Here is a 15702-nt window from a genome sequence, read left to right as displayed (position 1 = left end):
ACTAAGGAAATTTCTCAGTTAACTGAGAAAACTTGAAAAATTATTGTTTATTAGATACTACTGTATCCAGAACAAATATCTTAGGTATGTTACTTGTACTGGCTTCACACAGGACAATTTCCTAGTTCTTAGGGAATAGATATTCAAGTACTCAGTGGTGAAGAGGCTTAATGTCTTCAGATAATTTTGCAAAAATAAGTAAAAGGAGAAAATGTGCCTCTACAGCCATGAGAGAGAGAGAGAGAGTGCTCACACTCAGAGAGAAAGTACATGTAGTAAGACTCTAACAAGTGGTACCGCAGGGAAAAAGTGTATAGTGTACTAGTACCATTTTTAATTTTCTATAATTTTCAACACTTTCAAATTAAAAAGTTGGGGGAAACTGAGACCGAAGATACTGGTTTGGAAAACTGGGTTGATAATTTTACCTCAGAAGGTAATTAAGGATTCAATGAGTCAATACATGCGAAGCTATCTCATAATTAAAATTATGACATTAAAGTAAGGTAGCAATGTATCCAATAAATATGGAGTGAAAACATATCCCCTAATCCAAAAAAATCCAGTTTTTTTGTAGTTCATTTAAAGATTCTGGGGGCACCTGGGTGGCTCAGTTTGTTGGGTATCTGCCTTAAGCTTGGGTTGTGATCCCAGGGCTCTGCAATCGAGCCCCACATCCAGCTCCCTGCTCAGCCTGCTTCTCATGGTGTCTTCTCACTATCTCTGTTTCTTTCAAATAAATAAATAAATTAAGAAAAAAAAAAGATTCTGGTGGTAGGAGGTATAAGTATAAAAATATCCTTTAGAGAAGATTTCCATTGTTTTGGTTAATGTTTCTGTGGTCACACACATGAAAATTAAAACTTAACCACTGACCTTAGATCAAGCAAAAACCCTCCATAAAAATAAAGTGTAATGGTGAAGCAGAGTTGTGTAACTTTCATAAGAATGCAACTGTTTTTTTCTAATCGAGTAAGACTCTGACTTACTAGATAAAAGTCCTTCTTGAAATAAGGATTTAGATAGCTTTTATTAGCACAAATCTCCATGTGATGTTGCTGAGACCATGGGAATTGTGAGGTTCATGACTGAAGTCAGAGCACACCCAGAGAGGTGAGGGGTACCTTGAAGGAAACGGGTTGTGGGGATGCCTCTGCTCTCTTTATGGTAGGGGATCAATGGGTACTAGAGATTCTCTGTTAGGCAGCCCCAAACCCATAGAAACATCCTAGAGAACAGTCCAAATCCTAGCTGGGGAAAGGACCTATTAGCTCAACAAGAACTCTCCATTTTAGGCTTTTGAAAATGACGCCCTCCCCAGAGAGATCCAATAAAACGCTGTTAAACACAGAAGCCTGGGCATGGCTCTACTTTGCTGTGGACTCAAGGAATGAGACCTGTAGTGAACAAATCAGGAACCAGAGAAAGCAGCCTAGAGAAGTGCATCAGCCAAGCACCTGGCAGGGAACAGCAGTTATCCTTAAATCAGGGTAACAGGGAAGAATCTAGAAGGATATTGGCAAAGGTGGGTATGGAGTGGGGAACCGAAGGGAGAATGCTATGCCACAGGTATTAACTGAGGAATGGTTAGTGGACCTGTGCCTGCAGGGACAAGGGAATGAAGGACGGTCAAAATGTGGAAGGGACTGATCTTACAGAGACATTTTAGAGGAGAGTGACCTACCAATGAAGGACATAGTTATCCTGATGTGACACCGCGGGGAGGGAGCCAGGGAAATCAATAGCCTGACCTCACTCTCCTCTCTCTCCCTCTCATTTCCTGCCAGGGCTCCTCATGGGCTAAACCAACCAGAAGCTAGAGGGCAAGGAGCCCAGTGAAGTGGCTCTGGGGTTAGCCTGGACAGCCTAGACAGCCTCCGGGTCATAGAGTGGGTCACAGAGTGGGGTGGAGGGTCAACAGAAGATTCTGACTCCAGTATCACACCAGGCACAACCATGTGTCACTTGCGGAGGTCAAACATCATTTCCACAGCTCACAGTGGGAAAGCAAGAGGTGCCAACACATGACCTTCAGGATGAATTCTGGAAAGTGCAAGCATCTGAAGAGTAAGCAGGTGGGCACAGTCAACCTGCTCTGAATCAAATCATTACCACTATTCGTGTATGGCTATTCTATGGGTATGTACAAACATACATGCATTTATATGACATATTAATATACTTATAGAAATGATTTATTTATATCTCAGTGCTCCATATGAACTAGTATTGTTTTTCACTTATTCAACAAACACTGAGTTCTTAACATATGCAAGGTGTGAATAGGGTAATGTTCCTGTAAAACTGACAAAGGCATACAGGTGCTAATTTCATTATATTAGCCTACTCAATTAGCTTTCAATTTATTTACTAATATTGTATCTTCAAGTGATCACATAAAATTTCAGTTATTTATTTATTTATTTTTTAAAGATTTTATTTGTTTATTTGACAGAGGTCACAAGTAGGCAGAGAGGCGGGCAGAGGGTGGGGGGGAAGCAGGCTCCCTGCTGAGCAGAGAGCCTGATGCGGGGCTTGATCCCAGAACCCTGAGATCTTGACCCAAGCCGAAGGCAGAGGCTTAACCCACTGAGCCACCCAGGCGTCCCAAAATTTCAGTTTTTAAAACTAAGACTGAAAAAAGAAATACAACAAAATAAAAACAAAACCAAAATAGATCTAAAACATAGGCAAAAGACTGAAAGAAGCATTTCTCCAGAGAAAATATGCAAATGGCCAATAAGCACATGAAAAGATGCTTGATATGACTAATTATTAGGGAAATGTAAATCAAAACCAGAGTGACATACCATTTCACACCCATTAGGATGGCTGTCATAAAAAAATAGAGAAAATTATAGGCGTTGGTGAGAATGTGCAGAAATTAGAATCTTGTACACAGTTGGAGGGAATGCAAAATGGTGCAGCCACTATGGAAAACAGTATGGTGGATCCAGTGAAAATTAAAAATAGAATTACCATATGATCTTGAAAGTCCACTTGTGGGTATATATCCAAAATAACTGGAAGGACTCAAAAGATATACCTGTATGCCCATGTCCACAAAAGCATTATTTGCAACCATCAAAAGGTAGAAGGAGCCCAAGTATCTACCAATGGATGAACGGATAAGCAAGATGTGCTGCATACATACAATGGAGTATCATTCAGCCTTAAAAAGGAAGGAAATTCTGGAACATGCTAGAACATGGATGAAGTCTGAAGGCATTATACTAAGTGAAATAAGGCCACCACAAAAGACAATTACCATATGATTCCAGTTATAAGAGGTATGTAGCAGGATCAGATTCAGAGAGGGAGAAAGGAGAAAGGGACAGAGGGCAGGGCGTATTGGGTGCTTACTGTTTAATGGGTATGGGGCTTCCACTGGGGAGGATGGAGAAAGTTACAGAGACAGTTGGGGATGATGGTTGTTTCACAGTGTGAATGTACTTACTGCCACTGAACTGTTCACTTAAACGTGGTTAAAATGTTTTCTGTTATGTATATTTTACCACAATTAAAAAAAAAAAAAAAAGCAAAAAAAAAAAAAAAAAAAAAAAAGCAGTACTCACGGATTCCAGCCCAAATCCTGTGGGTTCACATACAGAATCCCTGCTCTGGAAACAGTAGCTGGGGTTGCAGTCCGCAAGTGGTGAATCTCAAAGAGCAGCCTCATGGAGGGGGTGAGGGCTATGCGCTCATTGCTGGCCAAGGTCAGCACCTGGGCAGAGCAGCACAGCGTGAAAGAGGGGCTGCCACTGGGGGGCAAAGGCTATGCAGCTAACTCCGAACACCAAGTATTCCCTCTCCCTGGCCACCCCCTCGGTACAAGTGCCAAAAGTGATGAGCTCGCTCTCCTGAGTTGGAAGAGTGGTGTGAATAAAGATCTCAGTTAATCCCAGACGGGAGTTCACTGACCCCTGAGGAACAAACTCACCAACACGGACTCATTCATGCCAAACACTAAGTGTCTGCAGTAATTACTCCTGAACAGAAGATACTTGTTCTAAGAGTTGATTACATGAAAAGGCCTGAATACCACAAAAAAACAAACTTTCTTTAGAATCTGAAATACCACAATTATCAATTGTGCTAGAGAAACTCATGCAAGTATAAAAATCTCAGACCTACATTTTATGATGAACACTGTCTTAAAGTGGAAAGCAGTAATTACCGCTAATTTAAGGGGGTTCGTAATTCTGTTCTGTAGCAAGGATGATTGCCTATTTCTTTCTCTTAACCCTAACCATAGACCTTGTGTTGCTTTAAGTGGTGTCTCACGGGCCTGGACTATCACGTTTTGTCTTTGCTGGGAATGCTAGATTAGCCACAGCAAAAATGCTTAGAAATGCATCTATACTCATTCTATAGCCATAGGAATTACTTAATTCTAATAGCTAAATTCCATCAATTTACATGGGCACAAACTCACCCTTTTATTATCCAAGTACTGCATACATAACCAAAGATAATAATTTGTCTGCTCAGACAAATTAGAGTTCTAATGGTTAGACACCATTAGAAAATGGTGAGGCGTGTATGAACTAAATTCTCAGGTATCCATCCTTCTTTAAAGGTGGTTAAATTTATGCAGACAAGAAAAACGTTATTTCCCTTCAACTCTTTAACAACGAAATTAAGAGCATTATCAGGATAGTGCCACTTATCAAAATAGCAATAACATGAAGAACATCGGGCTAATGATTAAAAACTGGTATTCCAATGAACAAGTGAACAGATCTTCCTACACTCCGGATGTGATATTTGTTTAGCACTAAGGTATTATTCACCTTGTTGTCATCCATGACGGTATTTAGTGACTCAATCCACATGGGATCAATATCTCCATCCAGGATGATCCATTTTGGTCCATCATGCTTAAGATTCGCTTGTTCTCGCAGAATGGATGAGAAGAGACCTACACATTCAGAATAAATGATCCACAAGAAAAAATGTTCCATACCATTCCCCATCAGGGAACTACAAATCAAAACCACAATGAGATACTACTTTATGCCAGTTAGAAAGGCTAAAATTAACAAGTCATGGAAAAACAAATGTTGGCGAGGATGCAGTGAAAGGGGAATCCTCCTACACTTTTGGTGGGAATGCAAGCTGGTGCAGCCACTCTGGAAAACAGTATGGAGGTTTTTCAAGAAGTCAAAAATAGAGCTAACCTACAACCCAGCAATTGCATTACTGGATATTTACCCCAAAGATACAGATGTAGTGTAACGAAGGGGCACCTGCACCCTAATGTTCAAAGCACCCATGTCCACAGTCACCAAACTGTGGAAGGAGCCGAGATGGCCTTCAACAGATGAGTGGATAAAGAAGATGTGGTCCATATACACAATGGAATATTACTCAGCCATCAGAAAGGATGAATACCGACCATTTGCACTGACATGGATGGAATAGGAGGGGATTATGCTAAGTGAAATAAGTCAGTCAGAGAAAGACAATTATCATATGGCTTCACTCATATTCAGAATATAAGGAATAGTACAGAGGAGCATAGGGGAAGGGAGGGAAAACTGAATGGGAAGAAATCAGAGAAGGAGACAAAGCATCAGAGACTCCTCTCTCTGGGAAACAAAGTGAGAGTTGCAGAAGGGGTAGTGGGAGGGGGATGCGATAATAGGGTGATAGGCATTAAGGAGGGCACATGATGTGATGAACACTGGGTCTTATACTCAACAAATGCATTGCTAAACGCTACATCAAAAACTGATGTACTATACGTTGGCTAATTGAATTTTTAAAAAGCTAATATAGTATGGAGTTACATACTCTTTATTTCTAAAATAAACCATTATTTCTACAGGAAGCTCTTTTATTAAGTAAATAAATTTGCTGGGGTGCCTGGGTGGCTCAGTCAGTTAAATGTCTGCCTTCAGCTCAGGTCACCATCCCAGGGTCTGGGATTGAGTCCTGTGTGGGGCTCCCTGCTCAGCGGAGAGCCTACTTCTCCCTCTCCCTCTGCCTGCCGCTCTGCCCGCTTACGCTCTCTCTCTCAAATAAATAAATAAATACATAAATAAAGTCTTTAAAAAGGGTAAATAAATTCGCTGTACATTTGCTTCCTCTTTCTGATGAGCAATGTGGGATACCTTTTGAGCTATGCCTGGACTGCAGACCAATGAACAAGTTTTACTTCCGTGAGGATGTGCCTGACCTTCTCTGAGGCTTTCCCACATGTCAAATAAAGATAGTAGCTTCCTTGAAGAACAGGTGTGGGGATTCATAGGGGCTAACATACATGTATGTTACACCAAACAAAGACATTATCCTTTTCCATATACATACATTATCTATTTTAGGCCAAATACTAGTTTATTTTACCTTTCTCTGTTTTTCTACAACAATATTCATGGGATAGAATTCTGAAGCGAATTCAGAGGTATTTTACATTTCTTTGAGAAATTTGGTCATTGGCTTAGTAGTTTATAAGATGAGAAGATAAAAACTTTTTTTTTTTTTTTTAAGATTTATCTTAGAGTGGAGGGAAGGGGCAGAGAGAGAGAGAATCCTTAAGCAGACTCCCCAAAGAGCATGGAGCCGGACATAGGGCTCGATCCCAGGACCCTGAGATCATGACCTGAACTGAAACTAAGAGTTGGATGGTCAACCGACTAAGCCACCCAGGCACCCCGATAAAAATATTTTAAACCCACAGTCCTTTTTGCTGTCCTTGCTTTTTCAGGTATTGCGTACATTACATGATGTATGTAATAATCACTGCTTTTTCAAAACTCAAGTATATAATATTGTAAGAAAAACTGTTTTGATGCACATACGTGGAAGGTTTCATTTCCTGTGAAGTATTTTGTGCAAAAATAAATGACAGTATGCAAAACCTACTACTACGACTCATTAAAAAAAAAAAAAAAAAGCCAACCACCTTTCCTAATGATCATGGATCTGAATGGCTTACACAGGTTTTCAGCATAAACTGGTATTAATCCTTTCATGCCACCATCCTTTAAAAAAAAATGACAGAAAGGCCAAGAACCAGTTTTGATTGTCCCCAAATTACAGGAATAGGTACACACATGGTAAGAAAACCAAGAAGGGTGAGGCGTGCTCCTATAGACAGGATCCTCAGTGAAGCCTTCTCTGAGGTGACACCAGGACCAGACACTTCCTTACCTTAAGACACGCACATTACCTGTAGCGCTGCCAACAGTGGGACCATCAAGTGTGGGGGCCCCACAATGGGAAGACGCTTGGCATGTTCAAGGAGGAGCAAGGAGGCCAGAGTGCATGGATGATGGTTGGTGAGGAGCAGAGCATAGGAAACGAGACCAGAGCTGGGGGATGAGGGATCTAATCACACAGAACCTGGGATTAAGGTTGGATTCTAAAGGAGATGGAACCTACAGGAAACTGCAAGCAGAGAATTTGTATTTTCAGGAGCGCCCTATGTTGTGTGGGAAATGAACTGCAAGGAGACAAGAGCGGGGACGACCGCACAAATACAGACAAGAGGCAACAGTCCAGGCTGACGGGAGCGGCAGAGAAGGCAAATGGTACTGGAAGACAACAGATTAAAGGTAAAGCCGATAGGATTTGCTGTGAGGCTGAATGCACAGTATGAAAGGGAGAAAGGACTCAAAGATGGTGTCCAGGTTAGAGCATTTACTGAAACGGGAAGTAAGATTTTAACACGAGGATCTGTTTATCTGTAAACACTTTCGGGACAAGGAACATGTCCCATTAACTTCTGTCTCTGGAGCCTACAATAGTGTCTGTCTGAAACTCAGTCTGTGTCTTGCATCCCATACTTCACAGATTCTCCTGAAGCATTCAAGTTCACTTCTTGCCTGCTTTACAAGGGAGCCCCGACGTAACTGACATGGGATAAAATACACAGCTGTGTGCAAACTTGCCGAATACAAATTGACCACTTATTCAAATCTGGTTTTAATTTATTGGTTATAAATGCTGCTGTGAGCTGCTCCATTTCCGATAACGCTGACACATAAACAATAAATCTAAGTCATAAATATATGGCTGAAATTGGCCTGAACTGAGAAATGGTTCTCTGGGTAAGAAAAATGTTAGCACTTGTAAAGGGGAACTACTACTTGCCATCTTTCCATTCTCGAGTAGCGTGATGTATGAAACCAAAGAGTTCATCTGTTGTCACAGCTTTGGGGTTTAAGTCAGTCCAAGTAGGTTTCTGTTTTGTGTTAACATATGTTCGGTTCAATGTTCTCAAAATCTGAAGGGAAGAAGGAAAAAGCTAAGAAAATTAATACTCTCGTAAGGCAAATGGAAAGCAAATCACTTCTAAAGGATTTTTCTTCTTCATGTTACGTTCCTAGACATCCTGAGTATAATCAGTATGGGGAAAAAAGGACATGTGCACATTTTCGTTACCATCTTGAAAAATGTAATCCTACCTTCTCTAAGGATCTCTTCACTGGATTCTTGGAACCATGTAGACTAAAGGAAGTCACTCTATCATTTAATATTTTTAACCCCATGTGCAAATAAGTCAACAAGTGTTCCCATTCATGTGGGGGAATCCACGCTGCTTGTACATAGGTGCATGAGACTGGCTTAGAGGATGTTAAGACAGAGACGGCTGGGCCTAATCCCGGAGAGTCTAAGGCAGCAGGTCTAGGGTGGGACTGAGGATTTGGATGGCTAATAACGTCCCAGGTGATGCCGTGATGCTAGTGGGGACGTGTTCCAACACCCAGTGACCTAGAGCCGCGGTTCTCAGATGGAGATGGTCTGCACTTGAGGAAGAGGACGTGCTATTCAACAGAGGCCACGGGAGCCGCTCAAGAGCCTGCGGTGAATGTACGGGGCAGCCTCCACGATCAAGAGTAATCTGAGCCAGCACGGCAACCGTGAGCACAGCTGAGAAACTCTGATCGAGATGCCTGAGAAGAAGAAGGCTTGAGTGAGATTCACCGGGTAGGCGCTTTTTCTAGGTCTGTTTAAGTAATTGACACCCTAGCTCTGTCATCTCCCCCCAAATATCCTTTTTGCCTTCTCTGAAAAGCCACGGCTTCTATTTCAGGGCTGCATCATCCTAATCGACCCACAGGCCTCCAGAGGACTGATCAACAACCGTCAAGTACTTTGGAAGAGGAAGCGGCTACGTAACCCGGCCCTGAGCCCCAGTGTTCTAGTTCTATCAGCTTAAGTAAAGGTTGGCTGGGACACAATCAGTGGAGACTAGATGAAAGAAATTGAATGCCTTAGGAATATTAAGCTTGTATTTTTAGAAACCATTAATCTACTGGAAATTATAGAATTTAATTTTATCCTTCCCTGAACCATGGCCCACATCTGAAACTTCCTCTAACAAAATAATTACAGGTCTATCAGTTATCCACTTCAATATTTCAATTATTACATTTTTCACTAGAAAATTCTGATACTAGGCCTCCCTTGCAATTGTTTCCACTTTGGGTTCAGATCTAAATCCTGGCAAGTTCTATACACACCCATGCTCTAAAGTCTCATATGCCCAGTCTGATTATTTTTAGTCCTTGGCTACTCAGTATGTTTATACCCAAGCACCCTGAATTAAAAGGCAGGCAGTTCTGCATAGACTGTCTGCCAACCAAGAAAATAAGTATGTTGCCAGGATTATCGGTAAGATCAAACAAAATCAAGCAGTGAGGTAAAAATGGAGATAATAATAACCAGAGCATACCATCGCCATGCACAGTAAAACACATGTGAGGCATCCAGCATAGCACATAACAGGTACCCCCAAAATATGGGTTTTGCTGTCTCCCTTGCTTTTCAATGTTTCTTTCGCCCCTATAGAGGGCTCTGTTTCTGAGAAAGTACTGAAGGAAAATATTTGGGTTTTTCTTACTGATACGGGAAGGAGAATCTAAAATAACTTGGGAGAGAGAAAAAAGTAGTTTTGATGAATATGGAAAGCCCAATCTTCTCTCAGCTTACTCTTCTTATTTCAGCACAAGGTTCTATGTGTTGCACTCTCCCTGCCGCTAATATGGAAAAAAAAAATAGCATCCATTGATCAAAAAAGCTGTATTAGAGACTCAGATTCTAACTCAAAATTATGGGGGACTTTGGCAAAGGGAACTCTTAAATAGAAATGAAAATATGCCCGACCAAAACGTGTTCCTTCCAGGGGTGAAAACAAACAGGCAATTTACCATACCTTACTCTTGCCCGTGCCTGCATTTCCAACCACAAAGACCGAGTGCCGCACAGCCAATAGCTCCTCAAGCTGGACGACCTGTGACCAAACAGTCACCAGTTCCTTCAGTGAGTTGGTCATTTCAAACAAAGCAAAAAAACACAACCAAGAACCTCACCCCCCAGTCCTGAAAAAAAAAACAAAAACAAAAATAAAACCCTACCCGTTTTCTGGCTTAATTCTTGGCTGACAACTCAAACCAGCTCCCACCGACAAAATGACGTTCCAGTAAAGTTCGAAGAGATGACCCGTGCCAACCACAGTTTCTCCTGAATCTCCCCAAGTACAACATGGGGGGACGAACGGAGAGAAACCATTCCTTGGCGAGTCACTGCCGCAGGCGGGGCGAGGTACACTAGTCCTCGATACATGGCAGGCATGACTTACAAAACCACTGCCTCTTCACAAAGTGTTGAACCAAAACAGTACAAGGCTAATGACCTACACCTGAGTAACGACTTAGCTCCTTCGTGATATCTAGATACTCTCTAAGTGTATTTTAACATCTGCGTATTCACTACACCCAAATTGAGCACGCGTGGGCACAAGCCCTGAAGTCAGATGTCATACGTGTCAACATTTCTTTCCCCACTAAAAGCAAGTACTAAGGATTTACTTGTAAGTTTCTTGAAGGAGGAGAGAAAAAAAGAGCAAAAGTAATTTCTGGTGCATGTTACCAGGAACAACAAAGAAATTTTTGTGGCCTGAAGAAAAGTATGTTCACACTTAGAACCGTGACTGAATTGTATCCCTACTCACAGAATGGAACTCTAAAATAATTATTCCTATTGACTGGCGTAAAGCCGGTCAATTTAGAATGCTTCAGAGAAAATATTAAGATTGCATAAAGGTCCGCGGAATACGTAAGTTCATGATTTGCTTAAAGACCACTGAAATGCAATCGTTCTCACGGTAAATCCCCAGAGCTGCCATGAGAAGCACACGCTGCTTTTACCTTAAGAACGAAGCTCTCCTCGGGCTGCAGGTGGAGCTCCAAGGTGGCCTGCCTGACCGTCTGTTCCAAGTGTGGTGTCCTCCTCCGGGCCACGTCCAGGGCAGGAAAGAGGTCACCAACCAGGCCCAGAAAAACGGGAAGGTCGTCTGTCACTATTTTAGGCAAATTGAAGTCCCTCAGTGCTCTCATGAGTACCTAGAAAGAAAACACTTTATTGAGGAAGCCAATACAGGGTGTACCAGACACGTTATTTTCAAACCTTGTACCCAAAGCACGGGCTATTGATACTGGCCCTCCCTTAGGATGGCGCCCTATCTACAGGAAGGGTAAATGCTACCAAGCTCCCGTATCAGAACACCAGAAGGCTCTGCTGGTGCCCCAAACCTCAGACTCGAGTCAGGGAGCAGGCTCTGTTCCGGCAACGATCTGTTTTGATCTTGACAAAGAGTCTAAGGCTCTTCCCTCTTTAATCCTCAAACTCCAGGATATAATTAACCAGGCCCATCAGCTCATCGTCTTCAAAGAGAATCTCTGCAAATCTTAGAACGCTAAACCGAACCCTTTTTAGTGTGGGTATTTGTCCGTATTGGCTGAAAACCAAAGAGGGCTTTAGATTTTTAAAAGCAGTAACTTGAACATCAGCATGACTTTTATAGAAAGAGATAAGCGATCCGACAACACTGATAACATAGCAAAGAAAGGCAAGAAAATCCCTACCCAGCGGTCAATTATGACTGAGAGGAAGAGAAAAATATTATGGAAGTAGAAATTATATAAGTGTCCTTTAACACAAAAAGAAACGCACAGGAATAGATTATTTTCAACTTCTGAAGCCGTACAGGATATATACAGTGCTGCAGAGCCACTTTAGTAAAGGAAAAACGCTTCCAAAAAAATTGAGAAGGCGGCAGTTATTGTTCTATCCCCCCGCTGGGATCGAACACCGCCCCAGCCTCTGTGACTAACCACCTGAGCATTTCACTGGTGTCAGGCGACCATTCTTCCCGTTCCATTCCTCACGCTCATCTTACGCCCATGAAAGGGACGCACTTCGCCCCATGAGATTATGTTTTCACTGACTTTTCAGGACTAATTTCCCAAATCAATCAATCAGATTTTCTAAATGTTCCTCAGAGGAAATCAACCAGTGATTGCTGAATTATGTGATTATGATGGCCAAAATATTTTCTGTAGCTACTACCTCAAAGGCGCCTAGAAAGCCCCTTTTTCCTTCCTGTAGTCATATCCTTAATAACGTAAGAAATGCCCGTCCTCGGGATGTTCTACAGAAACAGAGATTCTGTTTGTTCAAAGTTGTGCTAGGCACGGCGCCCCATCCGGGTATATACTCTCATTTCTGTGAAGCTGTTGAGTCACTCACGCCCCAGAACCAAGTCAGCACTGCGGTACCTGATCTTCGGGTCTATTTTTATCTCCTCGTTTCAGAGAGCCAGCTACAACCAACACAGATTTAATAGCGCGAAGTCCCCAGTCATAATGGTCCTAAAAATCAAAACATAGGTTATATTTTCTCAAAAATTTTATGAGGGAGTAAGATTCTCATTCCAGAGGTAGAAGCCAAAAGCTCTAAGAAAAGAGTTCAGATAAATACATGCTTTAAGGTGTAGAGTAGTGTTTTCCTCTCCTCTTTGCAACTGTGAAAACCATGTCCCTTCAGCTTCCTCCTGCCTCTTCCCCCTGGCTCTCTGCCTCTGTCAGCAGATCTCTGCCCCCAGCACTGAGCTTCAGCGTGTGCCCCAGGCTCCAGTCGCCTTCCCGGCTCTTCTCCCCAGAAACCTGCTAACTCAGGAGTTGAACTACCTGTGCGTTTTCACCTCCAAACACAGCCCACTTCTTCAGTTCAGTGGACAGTCCTGTGACTCCACCCCTCCCAGGCCCAGATCTCTACTTGGCCTAAGTACTCTACCTCTTTTTTTTTTTTTTTTAAGATTTTATTTATTTATTTGACAGAGATCACAAGTAGGCAGAGAGGCAGGCAGAGGGAGAAGAAGAGAGGGAGAAGCAGGCTCCCTGCTGAGCAGAGAGCCCAATGCGGGGCTTGATCCCAGGACCCTGAGATCGTGACCTGAGCCTAAGGCAAAGGCTCAACCCACCGAGCCACCCAGGCGCCCCTACTCTACCTCTTCCTCACTTGGACGCTCCAGCACCGATGTTGGTGTTGAACACAGTCCAAGCTATAGTATTGAAACTTGGTGACAAAATAGTACCTCTCCTTTGAGACTTTTACATAATCCCGATGGAAGATGCCTTTCACAGGCTCAGAGCTCCTGGAGAACAGAGCCCAGATCTTTTGTCTTCTAGGTCCCGGCACTGGGCACTGCCCAGGGCATGTGCTCAGGAAGGGGACAATGAGTTAAGGGGCTGATCACATATAAAAGGCCTACTGTCTTTTGCCTTTCATCTACAACCCACAGAGTGACACCCTTCTCTCAGATATCTTCCAACAACACCTGTGGGAAAATCACTGCCCTCTCCAAGTATCATCATCTATAAAAAGGCACATAAAAGAATCTAACCACTTCACAGGGCTGTTGTAGGAATGAAACGAGTTAATGCTTTGTGGGTAGTGAGACAATATATCCATGTATAAATATGTCCTTCAATCCATTAGTGCATTAGTAAATTCAATTTAGTAGGTCTTGACCATCATTTCTGCTGGTAATAAAACAGAACAGAATAGAATGAAAAATACCAGAATGCACTACAAATAGGAAAGGTAGGGAGTGTTGGGTGAAAATTCTTGTTTCACAGCTATGCATATAACACACATGGCTGCTTTCCTGAGCTCAACAGAATAAGCAGTTTTTGCCATGGGTCATGGTAAAAATAATCAGTGGAGAGCCACTGGTGCAGAAGGAGACTAGGACTTGTGGCGAGGAGGGAAGGGGGAAAGCCGGGAGTGTGGAGGCCAGAGGGGTGCTTAGTCAGTGCAGTAAGAACATTAAAGGAGAGGAGGTAGAAGAAATTCTGGACCCAGGTTTAAGAGGATCTGGGGACTCTCCTAAGCATGTGAATGCAATGAGCGCTACAATAATCTTCACCATCTTCATTGCATCACTCCATGAGCCAAAAATGTCCACTGGTCACTACAGGAAACAAACTGAGGGCTGCTGGAGGGGCGGGGGGTCGGGGATGCAGTAACTGGGTGATGGGCATTAAGCGGGGCAAGTGATGCGACGAGCTCTGGGTGTTACACGCAACTGATGAATCACTGAACTCTACATTGGAAACTAGTAACATACTGCATGTTGACTAATTGAATTTAAATAAAAATTAAGTTGAATTTTAAAAATGTCCACGGGTGGGGCCCCTGGGTGGCTCCGGAGTTAAGCGTCCAACTCTTGATTTCAGCTCACGGCTTGACCCTCAGGGTCATGAGACAAAGCCCCACATCAGGCTCTGCACTCAGTGGGGAGTCTGCCTGAGATTCTCTCTCTCCCTGTCCCTCTGCCCCGTCCCCCTCAACATGGGCATGCTCTCTTAAATAAATAAATAATTTTTTAAAAGACAGCCACTGGTTTTTCTTAAATCCATCCCTCCAGCTTAGAAAAGTACCAGCGAGTGTTCCTAATTCGGCCCTTCTGTCCTGGTCTCTCTGCCTTCCCTCATCTCATCCATGACACTTGTCCAGTCGGAGAGCACTTCTCGCAACTGTTCTTTTACTCCCAACACCTCCCTCTTCTACCTATGATCAACTTCTCGTGATTTTATTTCACATAAACTGAATCTCCCAAGTCCTCCAAACTCAGGAATCTGAGTGCTTTGCTTCATTTGCTCTTGTTCACCTTCATCATCATCACTGGCAACAAACATATTACTTGGATATAGGAAATGCTCACTAAATGTTTAAACAGGACCACAGGGAATGGATGTGGTTGCAACTCTGTGTTGTTCGGGTTCAATGACATCCCTTTCTTCTGACTCCTGCCCATTATAAAATTAAAATGAACTCCTTGCAAAAATAAAAAGGAAATTACAAACAGGGAGAAAAATAAAAAATACTTAGTCTTAGTACCTAGAGACAAAAATTAAAAAGCACACACATATGTATATGTATATACATACATATATATGTGTGTGTGTGTGTGTAAGCATGTATACAATGCACAGAGTCTAAAATAGAAAACACATGTAAGTTGCATATCACATCTAGTTTGGTATGCTGTTTTCTGCATGCAACACTGTCATAAACGTTTTTCTGTATTATTAAATTCACTATGATTTCCCCCACCATGTAAATCTAAAATGACAACGTGAATTTCTCTCTCACATCCCAAATTCCGCCTCAGCAACAGGTAATTTAGAATGAGTGCCTCTGTCAGTACAGGTAACTACGTGGCTCTAACTGTGGCATTTTAATACTTTCATGCTGGAAGAGCTGCAAAATAATGTCACCAGGAATTAATGAAAGGTCATCAAAAGACTGAAGTCAAAGGTGGCCACGAAGCTGAATTTAAAAATAACGAGGCTGATACTGATGTCATTTCTGTAGCACATCAGCAGCTTCGGTGAAAGATCAAGAAGC

General features: G+C 42.4%; 1 protein-coding gene across 1 annotated transcript in view; it reads right to left on the bottom strand.

The window, feature by feature from the left end:
* DNAH11 (dynein axonemal heavy chain 11) overlaps nucleotides 1-15702 on the bottom strand; it is a 328215-nt gene that overhangs the window by 164868 nt on the left and 147645 nt on the right. Inside the window, exons 37-42 of the mRNA XM_047694987.1 lie at nucleotides 12567-12659; nucleotides 11157-11351; nucleotides 10163-10240; nucleotides 8098-8230; nucleotides 4794-4921; nucleotides 3576-3724 (exon numbers count right to left, since the gene is read on the bottom strand). Coding sequence (XP_047550943.1) covers nucleotides 3576-3724; nucleotides 4794-4921; nucleotides 8098-8230; nucleotides 10163-10240; nucleotides 11157-11351; nucleotides 12567-12659 — 776 coding nt within the window. The remainder of the gene's footprint in view (nucleotides 1-3575; nucleotides 3725-4793; nucleotides 4922-8097; nucleotides 8231-10162; nucleotides 10241-11156; nucleotides 11352-12566; nucleotides 12660-15702) is intronic.

This window comes from Lutra lutra, chromosome 11 (assembly GCF_902655055.1).
Source record: "Lutra lutra chromosome 11, mLutLut1.2, whole genome shotgun sequence".
NCBI lineage: Eukaryota > Metazoa > Chordata > Mammalia > Carnivora > Mustelidae > Lutra > Lutra lutra.
This window is presented reverse-complemented; position numbering and strand designations above follow the sequence as displayed.